The sequence below is a fragment of the Neodiprion virginianus genome, chromosome 3 (genome assembly GCF_021901495.1).
Source record: "Neodiprion virginianus isolate iyNeoVirg1 chromosome 3, iyNeoVirg1.1, whole genome shotgun sequence".
Taxonomy (NCBI): domain Eukaryota; kingdom Metazoa; phylum Arthropoda; class Insecta; order Hymenoptera; family Diprionidae; genus Neodiprion; species Neodiprion virginianus.
In genome coordinates, this window is record NC_060879.1 from 24086542 (window position 1) to 24098935 (window position 12394).

At 39.1% G+C, this 12394-nt stretch overlaps 1 protein-coding gene across 4 annotated transcripts; it reads left to right on the forward strand.

Annotated features, from left to right (window-relative positions):
* The first annotated feature begins 8510 nt into the window (after positions 1-8510).
* LOC124299526 (uncharacterized) lies at positions 8511-10903 on the forward strand. 4 transcript variants are annotated; one of them, XM_046752786.1, is made up of 5 exons: positions 8511-8691; positions 8816-8837; positions 8956-9214; positions 9675-10264; positions 10382-10903. In XM_046752786.1, exons 4-5 carry the CDS (start codon positions 9676-9678, stop codon positions 10714-10716), a joined length of 924 nt encoding a protein of 307 aa, XP_046608742.1. In that variant the 5' UTR covers positions 8511-8691; positions 8816-8837; positions 8956-9214; position 9675; the 3' UTR covers positions 10717-10903. The 4 variants fall into 4 exon arrangements, with proteins under 4 accessions (XP_046608742.1, XP_046608743.1, XP_046608744.1 ...); XM_046752787.1 differs by having other exon boundaries at positions 8511-8686; XM_046752788.1 differs by having other exon boundaries at positions 8511-8837; positions 8956-9210.
* Positions 10904-12394: the final 1491 nt, after the last annotated feature.

The window sequence follows — 12394 nt, forward strand, 5'->3', positions numbered from 1 at the left end:
TCCCAAAAAAATCCTTGAAAAAATCGATTTTGTGAAGCCTCTAAAGCAGACTCCCCCCTTAATTATAAAACTTTTCTCAAATTGATGATACCTTACAGTTTGTGTTGCGATTTACTTCGATTTCATTCTATGAATGTTGGATTGTATTTACTATTATTATGAAAAAAAGCATTCCTGGAGATTTTTCGAACGGTTTTCTCTTTTTCTCACTTCTGATCAAGATGATGGGGCCCATCCTTAATCCGGTGGTACGAGTTGGTCTATACTAATGAAATATTACGACATGAAAAATGTTGCACAAACGAGCTCTAATATCTCTTGGGTAGAAAAAAAATGCGCCTCCCGTCAAGTTTTCAAATTGATGCACCAATCCGTGTTGAAAATAGTGTACACCGATTACGATTATGTAGATTATAAGTTGATTAACGATATTGAAAGAAGAAGCACTGTACAGATATCACCAGAGGATTGCAAAGATTTCGAGTGAGTATAAAGATCGCAAATATTGCGAGAATGACAAAATCATAACGCGATGTATAAAAAAAAAATTTACAAGAAAATCACGAGGAATGACAAGGATTACAAAGATAAGATGAAGAATATGAAGAGATAAAAAATGATTGCAAGGGGTTACAAGGATTACAGGTGATTCGAAACGTGAATAATATCAAAGTGTTACAAATTTCATTTTTACAGGAAGATTACAACGGTTTATAATGTAGTTCAGAGATTCCAAGGACTGGATGAGATTTCAAGAGACAACAAGGATTATGCAAGATTACGAGGCCTACGTATACCTGATTATGACGGCGATTAAGACCTCGCGGATAACGTATGTCGTCAAGCTTATTTTGGATGAAACAGTTTTCCGAAAATGAATTTATCGTACCACAGTGAGAAAAACTATCAGTTTTGTCCGTTTGCTTGTTCGTCGGTAGTTTGTAACGTGTCGGTTATAGGTGAGTGTTTGATTCAATTCAAATTCAAACTGAATCGGGACTAAATTGTGTTTATATGTACGCTGCGGAGTTGTTCGACGAAAATTTGTTCTTCGCGTTATCCGTGCCGAACGTGAGGAGATATTTATTTGTTACGGTTTTGCCGCATTTTAGAGGTTGAACTTGGATGGAATTATTGCTTTTGCTCACTCGCCACTTCTATTCTTCGCATTAATCAAGATCCTTACACGGTGTATGAAGAATAAAAGAGCAGATTATAGTTAAGAGTACAGGAAGAGATGGTCACATCAGGTTTTTTTTTGGTAAGATATACTATATAAAATGGAGAATTTACTCTGGAAACGGTGAAAACCATTCTGTGAAAAATAAAACCTGTTACATTATTAGTAAAAAATGGGTCGGGGTTGAAATTTCGAAATTCTGAAATTTTTTGGTGGTGAAAATCGAAGTAAAGAAATCTTACTTTGATGTAACATCAAAGTTTCTAATGGTCCAAAACGCGACGCTCAAAGTTCCGAAAATGAGAAAATTTAGAAATCTGCAAAATCAAAATTTCGAATGATCGAAGATTTTCAGTTCTGCGAAATTCTGGCTTGGTGAAATTTCACCACTTTGATCTCTCCTTGCCCTCGATTTTCCATATTTTTATTTTCGGCATCCCGGTTGTTCTGATTTTTTACATCCGCTCGTTGACTAAACCACGCTGTGTGAGTATATATTAATTTTCGGAACTTTACCCTATCGAAACTTTACTTTTCGGAACTTGAATTTGTAGAATCTTGCATATCGGAACATTGAGCCGTCGGCTTTCCGACAGTTCGAAACTTTGTAGTTTCATAAAAGTCTGATTTCTTTACTTCAAGTTTCGCCACCAAATAATTCGCAATTAGGCGCTCTCGGAACTTTTCAAATTCGGAACTCCAACCCCGCCTCTAAGAAATATAATTGTAACGGGTACTTCTTTTTCTTCAAAAACCCTAATGGGTTCGTCTTTTCTTTCAGTTCCGAGTATAATCTGCTCTTTTTCTTCTCTCCGGGTGGCTGATCCAGAAAAAGTTGAACTTGAATGGCTCATTTTGACTTGAATATATACGTCATACGTAAGGTAGATTTTCCTCCGAGTAAGGATGCAGGATGAATAATACACCCGCCTTGAGAAACGCCCCTGAAACGACATAACAGCGTGTATACAGAGACGTTATTAAGCGGCTAAGTTGCACGTGTTTACCATAAGTTGGGCCTCTAGCCTCGGCGAATAGCCCGAACGTCATCTACATATTCATGTTCATATTCCCGTCACACTTTGTTACATGGATGCCTCGGCGCAGTTTTCATTTAAACATTATCGGCGCTTCGACGTTGCAGCGACTATCAAGTTTCAATTAATTCACAATCAGTTTGCCCTCGGTTCGGGTCATTGAACTCGTGCCGATGTATCCTCCTAATGAACCGAAACATCGATCGATCATTAATTGGGTCGTGTTTGTCGGCATTAGATTTGTTGTATCATTGTTTTGCAGTGTTTTCGTCGAGCTTTTGCGTGAAATTTCCGATTTCCGTTCAGCGGTAACCTGATTTCGAATAATTGATCAATGAAAAGAGCCTTTAGCACGATTTTTGGCATGTAAGATACATTGATGACAAACAAAATTTATTAACACTGCAACGTTGCGTGCATTATTCATTGAGAGATGAATTTATTCTGTTCAAGGAAACAGTGTAACAAGCCTTTCATTTCATGCAATTTTTCTGATCTCTATAAATTATATTTCATTCCATTGCAGTCACAAGAAAAGCTTCCTTAGAATCAGATAAGGTAAGTTGAAAGTGAGCCATTTTATCAAATCAAATAATTTCATTTATATGTTTTTTATCTCTGGTAGCATAAAGATTTCTCTCCACCTTGTCACTACTTCGCGTACCGCAGCATCTACGAAAAGATAAACTTTCAGCCCTTAAATTTTCGTTCTTTACTCCTCATTTTTTCGCTCTTGCCTTGCAGGCGGAAGCGATTTCGGTATGTAAGGTATCGCGGAGTTGTGTTTACAATGGGGAAATCTTCCTAGAAGCACGCTGTTCTTTGCGAGGCGAAGATTGCTTCAAAGAATATTAACTTTTGAGGAGATTTGATTTTACACCAAGTTTTCTTCCGGATTCTTTTAAACTCCTGCTGCCACACCACAATTTTCTCTACCGTACACGGAAGAAAAGTCCGACTCGATTTTTCTCGTCAATACTGCAGCGTGGCTTGAACGTCGGGAGGATAAAAAAACTTACATTCTTTCAACGAAGAACAATATCCCAGCTACAAATGTATAATTTATGTCGGTCGTTCTTACGTTAAAATTTTCTGTGGCAAACCCGTGTCTTCCTAATATCTTTTACAACCGTGCATCAATTTCCAAATATTTTATAAACGTCAAAGCTAGAACTGGAGCCCAAAACGCAAGACGAGTTTGATAACAGTCAACGAAAAAAAGTATACCAACTCGAAACTCAATGTGCCAAAATAGTGATACCGCATTGTGATTGGAGAAAAAGAAATTTTATACCAAAATGCATTGTAACTTGATTATCGCGCACGGGGGCGCAATATTAATATTCACTCAAAATCAATATTCAGGCCGGTAAACTAAGCCGCGTGATATTTATAGCCAAACTTAGGGGGAGAGATATTGAATAACGATCGACCTCTGTATAATTACCGGTAGATTTACACCTTTGAACTCAGCAGTTAATTGATAAATCTTATTTCGAAGTACCATATGAAATACTGTAGCCTTGGTTATAATATGTCGTATTACACGTACTAACAAGGAGAGTATCAGACCTCTGGATCATGGATACTGCTCAAACTTCTAGGGTCGTTTCCTTGGCTTAAAGCATGAGGCCTGTGGTGTGTATAGTTTCATCTACGTTGAAGTTTCAATGTCAGGAACTTGAAGATGAAGTGTAAAAGGTTACGTTATTATTTCAGAGTTATAGTTAAGTAGAAGCTGCAAATATTTGACAATCTGATCAGCGAAAAGATGTTCGATAGGTTGAATATCTACAACCCAGACTGAAAATTTGTGCTGACCGGTGTAACCTGAAAAACTTTTCTGTGTTCTAAAGCAGAAATTCGCAGTTTTCAAATGCGTTTTAGTTCACTGTGTTCCGTTCATTAGTCCAGTCGTAATAAGATATTAAATAAAATGATCATTTTTCACTGCTCTTACCTTGGCACCCCCCTCAAGCAATTTAAAGCGATTTCAAGTATTTTTAACGATTTCGAGTGATTTCTGAACGATTTGAAAGCAGGTGAAGTAATTTTTTGCAAATTTTGAGCGATTGTAACAGAAAGTGGGTAGGAATTTCAACGAATGAGATATTTGCTCGCCAGTAGGTATGACCTCAAGAACGTTACTTCACGCTGCGGTGTAATTCGTTTCTTCGTGTAAGAGGCAAAAAGGATCAACTCCGAGGAACGATATCAGGAACCCTCATTTAGAGAGGACTCGTTTAAAACTGTAACATTTAATTATGGCGCACTGGGGCCACTTAGTTAATTAATGAAGGCGTTTGCTGCAGCCCACCGCCGTTAGTAAGGTCAAGGGTGGTCGAAATGGCTGCGTTCACTTCGCTGGACTCTTAGTGGACTTTGCGGAACACGTGTCTTTTATGGCATTTCTCGCACTAAGAATTCTAAGAAAGTTTTTCCCGTAGCTGTATTGCGAATATAATAAGTGACTATTGTTTGGTTATCGTTCGTTGAATCAACCTCTGCTGTATAGAACGATCTAGCGTTCTATTGTTCCTTACAGTCGAGCAGTCTTACAGTCAATTTTTGAGTCACGAGGATTATGTGTTTTCTATATTCTTCTATCCTAGGACTTCCAGATTATTAGCATCAATGCAACCAATTCTGACGAAAGAGATAGCGTAGGAGAAATTCAAATTGTCCATAAAGAATAACGAAGTTAATACAATTGAGATTTCAATCTGGATCTTGTCAACCACCCCTTCACTGTATCAAAGAGCCAAGTTAGCAGAGGGCAAAAATAATTATCACCGTCCATTCAAAGGAACAAAACATTCCTTCAAGTTGAGATTATATGCCAAGGTATATAATGAACGTTGAAATAAATTATCAAGTCTATTATTATTACGTTCAGCATTATTTCACAGAATTGTGAAATCTCCGGTACGTATTGCACGTTGTAAAGACTGAGAAGCGGGAAATCAATTATCAACTAAATCATTCCAGTTCGCTTCGTGAGCGAGATAAGATACGTTAGGTCGGTTAAAATTTAGTCCCAAAAGAGTCCTAAGAAGGCTGCCAGATAAGATACTCCATACAGTTATGATATTTATTCAAGATTGTGAAAAATTTCGCCACGTGGTAGATGAGTTGAATCCGAAACCATTTTTGCATCACTATTGATCTGAACCGCTACGATACCTACGAGACCTAAATTAATTTCCCCGAATTACTTCTGGATGACTGAAGATTTTACAATAAAGTTGAGAATACTTCATGAATAAATGGCCGTCGAGTAGTACGCGAGAAGAGGTCGAATTGGTTTCTCTGTTTTACTCTTATTCGTTACACATCAGGACACCAAATTCAGAAGAGGGAGGAGGCGACATACCGTATAGGTACTCAAAGGCCACACGCGGAGTACCAATTTGACGCAACATTAGTCCCCGGATGTCTGCCTGACCGTTGAAATTGCGTTGCTTAGAGCCTTGGTAAGAGCTCTTCGTCCTTTGTGTTCTCGCGTTATGCCCTTTGCGTAAAAAAGCTCGGTATCTCCGTGAATTCAAGACTTGTTTTTTAGCCAATTATACTTCGAGCCAACCGCATTCACACACGATGAGAAACTGAACGATGGGTGCGATGCCAAAAGAAATCGATGACGTACGTGACGTGTAAGTTGAGAAGACTGCCAGGCTTAACATCCAGAAGCATACAAATTGTACAGGCAGTGTTAATTGATAGACGATAATATGAGCCAAAATTCAATACAGAATCACGTATCTAGTTCTGCACTTTGATTGTAAGAAAAATACGGTGTGGATCTCAATGGACTGTAACTTTGCAAGTGTGTCCGATTTAGCATGAAAAAATCTGAGACTTGGGATTAGGAGGCGATAACGGATGAAATATTGGGCACGATACGAGCAATTACATGTTACAGAAGTAAGAAATTCTTTGTAGAAAAAGATACGTGTGTCATTCGGTTGGAGTCTGTGTCGTTCATAAAGAGAACGAACCGCAGTCCTTTCACCGTCATCGCAGAGGCGATCGGCGTGCTTTCGTCCATGACGGAATTCCGTTTCCCTGAGATGTATGTACACATATGTAATACATAACGTGTATATAGTGTCTGACGGTTCGAGAAGTTCGGCTGGCTTTAGCACGACAGAGGGCGAGAGGATCCGTTGCCGGGTCATACGAGGCTTCGCGGAGCCTGGAGGGTTAATAGATGGTCGATGTCTCTACGGCGAGGTCAGACACTGTATCACCTTCTCCGTTCGTAATTACAAATGCAAATTGGTCTACCGGTATTGCGGTGACCCCCTCATACCCTAATCGCTCTGCTCATACCAGCAGAGGCTAGACGCACGCTTTGACCACACCTTCGAAGCACCTACAAGGGTCGTTTGTACGGAAAATATACCCTGTCTAAATACAAGGTTTTTTCCGTCTCCTTGGAAGTCTTCGTCGATTAAATTCACCCCGAGCATGAAAATGTTTTAAGGGCCTTCAGCCCCGGGCGCTGGCACAAGTGATTTTTTTTCAAATAACTGGACTGCGATCCAACTCTCTTCAAGGGTTTTTCTCTCTCTCTCTCCTGCATTTGGAACAAAAACACACTGTGACATGTCGATTGTATAATTATCAGTGCCATTTCTGCAAAGAAAACATTACACTAAAGGTTCAGAGGTATCACTAATGCGAAAGTTGAAACGGAAATCAGATATAGATTTTGTATAATTATCTTAATCTTATTTTTATAGCATGTTATCGAGTAAGGGGATTCGAGCTAATTGTAAGTGAAAAAATACACCGAAACAAGTAGCCGCGAAACCACACTGAGAGATATTTTTAGTTCCGGTTACCGCTCAGTCCTCAACTATTTTCATTTTTTACCACAATCTAAAAATATAGTTCAAGGTACAAAATGAAAATTAGTTTTGCAGTTGTTACCGGAAAGTCTAGTATCCGTTAGTATTCTTTCTCATTACGATCACTGTTACTATATCTTCTTGTAATTGTGTCAAAGCCTTGTTTAACTAAAAAAGTAGAGTAAACCGAACAAAATAATTTTGCGTTGCAATTACCAAAAAAGGATCGAAAATAGCGCAAAATGGTTACGCGTACCTCGTTTTTCGTAATTCCAACAATATTCAAACAGTTTTTTCAACGATGCCTGTTTTACTAAATTTTTCTAGTTACTATAAAGAATGAATCTTTCTCAGTGCAGAACATTTGATACATCTCACGGAAATAAAATATAAGTTAGCTAAATTTTGGGCTTATAAGCGCAGTATTGAAAAGACATAATCATCGATTATGTAATCTAGGCATAACCGAGAACGGTGGCTTTGACTTACCGGATATGCAGCGGACCACTGCAGCTGTCTTGCAACCACATTAGAAAGTATAATAATGCTTATGTTTTATAGATATCTCGCAGAGAACATGTGGCGCAAGGTGGAGGGAGAATGCAGCCTGCTGTGCAGTTTTGCATACGATTCGTACGCGATAGTCAACTTGATTATGCCCCTTCGTGTTTCATGTTCTATCTTCTTCAACTCCCTCTAAGCTGTTCAACGCCAAACTTTCAACGTTTACTATCGTACTTCCAGCGCCGGCCATCTTTCTATGATGCATTAAGCCTTGAAATAGCAAAGCTTCGGATATTCTTATCGAATTGAAGTGAACTTGATGTTAGATCTTTTATACGCGTGACCGCAAAATCATCACGCATCAAGGTTCCAATTCGAACGGCTTACCACTCGGTCCACCATTCTTCACCTAGCAATCTTTGACTAGACTTCCAATTCATGTGCTATTTTTACATTTCATTGAACGTTTTATATATTTTTTTTACAAGTCTACAACCGGAGGTCTAGAAAATCATGAAACAAGGTACAAACTGCCATCAATGAACATAAAGGCCAGCTGATATTTTACAGATTATCCCCATTTATCACGTAGTATAATATTTCAGAATAGTAAACAAACATATTATTTTTCATGACAGATGGCTGGGTAAAAGTTAGTGAAAACGGCCGTGTACAAGACACGTATATATTCGTTATTTTGGCTCATTGCAAATTGTTTTCGGGCGATTTTCATCTGCTCAAAGACAATGGTCTATCTTGAATCGTCAACGAAAACAGGCTGAACAAATAATTGAGCTCCGACATGCCATCATCGAAAAAACAATGCTCAGAATGATATTGTTAAGAGAAACAGAAATACGAGGCTGTATTTATTCAATTTGCGATGGACAAGTCACGTGGAACTCCGCGTCGTGTATATTAGACATCACGCAGCTGGCGTACATAGAAGATGTAACCAGACTGTAGCAAGTGAAGTCGCTCAAATACGTGTACGATTTTTCGCATAAAACCATTCTCCTACGATTTTAAACAACACTAGAACAACGAAATACAAAGTGATAATAAAAAAAAAGAAAAAAAAGAAAAAAGAAGGAAACTTTTCACGAAAGCAAGTAAAGTATACAATTTATATGTGATTCGTGTTTAGTGATTGAATTAAAGTATTATAAATTTTAACAGTAACGTACGTATGAGTAAAAAAAAAAATAAAATAAAATAAAACTACTTGATATCAATTCCAGGAAAAAGTTCATCGTGTCTCAGGTGAGTCAAACCGATATCTGTGAACAGTGGCTAAAAGAGTTTGAATAATGTAGTTGGGGGTCAGGATGACATAATTTTAATATTTGTTTTTTCGCATGACATGCCACTGTTCCGAAAGACCTTGATTCGGCTGCGAATGTACGATGAAGTAACTGCTGAACTAACGGCGAGTTACTGTTGGAAATGGAAATTGCATTCCGTTGAAGTTGGATAAAATATTGTTTTAACATTCGTCGTGAATATCAAGTACAGAACAGAGCCGGTACTTGGACTGGCATCTAGTTGAACAGGTTCAAGCGGTTAAACACAGTACGGGGATAGTCTAGTTCGAGCGAAAGAAGGCCTACCACGAGTGAGTCTGCTAACTTATCAAGTGGGTAAACACGCGTCACTCAACAACGGTTCATATTTGGATCATGTTTGAAATCGAAATTCGGTATTCGTTAAAAAAAGTGAAGCAAAATTGATATATCGACTGGTATAATCCAGTAACGCTACAAAAATTATTCTATGCTTCAACGCTGCTCTGAATTTTTTGTTTAAAAATGACATAACATCGTTCAAAAATTTGCCTACATTGGGAGTTTGTAAAATTTGACACAAGTGTCACACAAATTGCTCACTTCACCGTGAATAGGCAGTTGGACTTGTTCCGTATGCAAGCTGCTAGTTTTCAATGTATTCGGTGCAGTAGTATTTAAACGTTGACATATTGCACCGAAAACCAACGTTTTCACGCATATCCATGTAATGCTACAGATCCTGCTTGTCCTCATTAAGATTGCAGGTCGTGACAATGATGATTGATTTGTCTGGGTATTTATTGTGAATCCATAGGATGAAGAGTTTATTGATACTGCAGTGCTTGGTAGGCCTGAGAGTTGTGTCGGGTCTGCAAGATGAGACAATAACAATGCCCGATGATGATTCGAACGAAGAGTTCATCGAAGCGTTGAGTGATTCTTCTACGCAGCAAAAAAGTTCGCAGAGCGAACATGTAAACGATAAAGACGTCAACCATGGCACAGTACGGGAAGATTCTGGAAAAAAAGAAGTCACAACGATTCACGAATCTGACAAAACTGCATCGCACGATGAACACAATGCGAAAAACGGTCCTCATGAAAAGTTGGTGGTGATAATACTCGGCGAAGAGATCCTTCTGCCTGTAGAAGAACACGCTAAAGATGTGCACGCGGAACCGGTGATTCCGCTGGAAGAGTACATTGAGGCGATCCAAGACTTTTATACCAACCCAATCGGAGAAGCATCGGGAACCTCGCATTTCACTGAAGCTCCAGAAGTAATTAAAAACTCCAGTACGCTTCCAGCCAAACAGGGCACGGACAATAAGGCTGAAGCAGTAGAGAAAAAGAATTCTACGTCAGAGAAGAGCAAACTTTCAGAAAGTGGCCCCATGATTGCAGGTGAGAATGCGAGCCTTCTTCACATGACGATGATATTTTAGCAATTCTTCGCCGATACATACTTCGACTAATTTTACACATGAGCAATATATTAGAATCGGAATAAATTTCTTTCAGAAAATGACAAAGTGTCACAAAATGGCACGGCTTCATCTACGAAAAATGATACTCAGGCACCAGCTGATCACTCGTCTTCGAAGAACAATGAATCGGTTAAAGATGATCACAATAAGTCGGAAAGCAGTAGTCAGATCGAAGTATTGACTGTTATTCCTCTCGGTAGTGATGGTGATGATGACACTGGCGATGATTCATTTGCCGAGGATTTCAAGTTGTACGAAGACGGGACCGTTTCAAGCCTAGAACTTTTAACCGAAGACCATGCTGATTTGGATGTTTGGCCGTCGGATAGTTTGTCCTCTTTTGAAGAATACTACAATTTCGACACTTAACGTGCGATTCGACGTTCGAGTGGCTTGTAGATCAATTACATAACACCCGTGACGTTTTAGAGTAATGATAAGAGTACCCAACATTTATCGTACTATCTACTAATCAGCGTGATCTTTCACATTTGTATTCCTGCTTTGTAAATAAATGATCAAATTCGCAGCAACACGCTGTCGGTGCGGTACAAAACTCGGGTATTACAGGTCATAGCCTTTTACTTTATGTGAGAAAAGGAAACTCGGGGAAACTTGATGGATTTATAATTAAACATACGGACAATGAATTCGAAATAATTTCATTACGTTATTTCGTACATGCCGTGAGTAGAAATTAATTTAATGCATGTGCTCGTGATTATGCAGTTCAATTATCTCACAGATATTCGGCAAGCGATTATAATTAGCGGTTGATTGAAGAAAACTATCGTTCTCTCATGCGCGAAGCACTTAATTTTAAGCAATAACCACGATTCACGATCATTGGACGTACTCTTGAACGTTAGGTACAAAGTACAGTTGGATTTGATCACCTTTGAGTGAATATGTGTAAGTCGGATATATAAGTTCCATAAGTATGAAGACCATGTGCGATCAATTACTGGTGACAGACAAGCTGATATGATTATCAGAATGCTTCGGTAATATCGTCGTCATAGACAGTCCGAGAAAATGAAACCTTTCATCGAATAGTCAAGTATTATGCGAACAGATCAGCAGCGTCTCTCTCGTTGGTTAAAAATGTACAAAATCGAGCGAAGTTCGTGACCCTGGAATGCGGGCTAGTCAATTCACGAAATTGGAGATAGCAATAAATGCTTTGCTAATTACATACTTTTGCGAATGCCTGGGCAAAGGAGTTAGTTGATAAGGGTCGAGCCCCGGAACAAATTGGCTGCATTCATGGGGGCAGGAGAGAGATGGATGGGGAGAAATGCCGGGATGAGAAAAATTCATCCCTTATCTGCTCGCGTTACGCAGCCTTACAAGTTTTTCACCTGGATACCGTCATGAGCTTGAATTTCACCAAAGTGCCGAAAGCAGATATAGACGTAGTTTTCGAAAGGGTTTGGAATGCTGGTTATACATGCGGCCGCGAGACTACCCTCATCAGGACTGCAGACGCTGCTTCGCTACCAGAGGTTAGTACTCCTCAAATATTTACACTATAGTATGGGAGTGGCAAGGGATCCTCACTAGTAGCCTGATACCTGCAGGAGAACGCGTGTAAAATACCCCCCGTTCTTCGGTGTTTAATTATTTAAGACCGAGCGTCTCTCCGAGGACCGTTTCCAGCGATTATGTGAAATAGAATTTTACGCCAGTGTGGAATCCAGGATCCGAACAGGCTTAGCAGCATCCCCTACTTGTTACGATTAACGGGGATATTTCCAACCTTTCGTTCGAGAAATTTTATCAATGAAAGTTATGCAAGAGACGTTAAAGTTCAAAAGCTTTCCGTTTGCCTTTCTCCAGCGAGATAAGACAACGTCAACGTGATCTTGTCGATGGATTTGTAGAACAGTCGGAGAAAAGACGGCTGCGCAAAAATTTCTCCCTTGAAGGATGGTGAATTTTTACTTTCTTTAGAGTGAAATGAAACATTCATATTTCATATGCGCGGCAAGAATTAAATAATTATCTTTGGAGTCGTCGTTAATTGAAGCGATGGTTACCGGAGAGA

Bases quoted from the DNA above. Each gene is read 5' to 3' on its own strand.
- LOC124299526 (XM_046752788.1), top strand. From the start codon at position 9,676: ATGAAGAGTTTATTGATACTGCAGTGCTTGGTAGGCCTGAGAGTTGTG. The intron at 10,265-10,381 runs GTGAGAATGCGA...AATTTCTTTCAG, and splicing joins AAGTGGCCCCATGATTGCAG to AAAATGACAAAGTGTCACAA.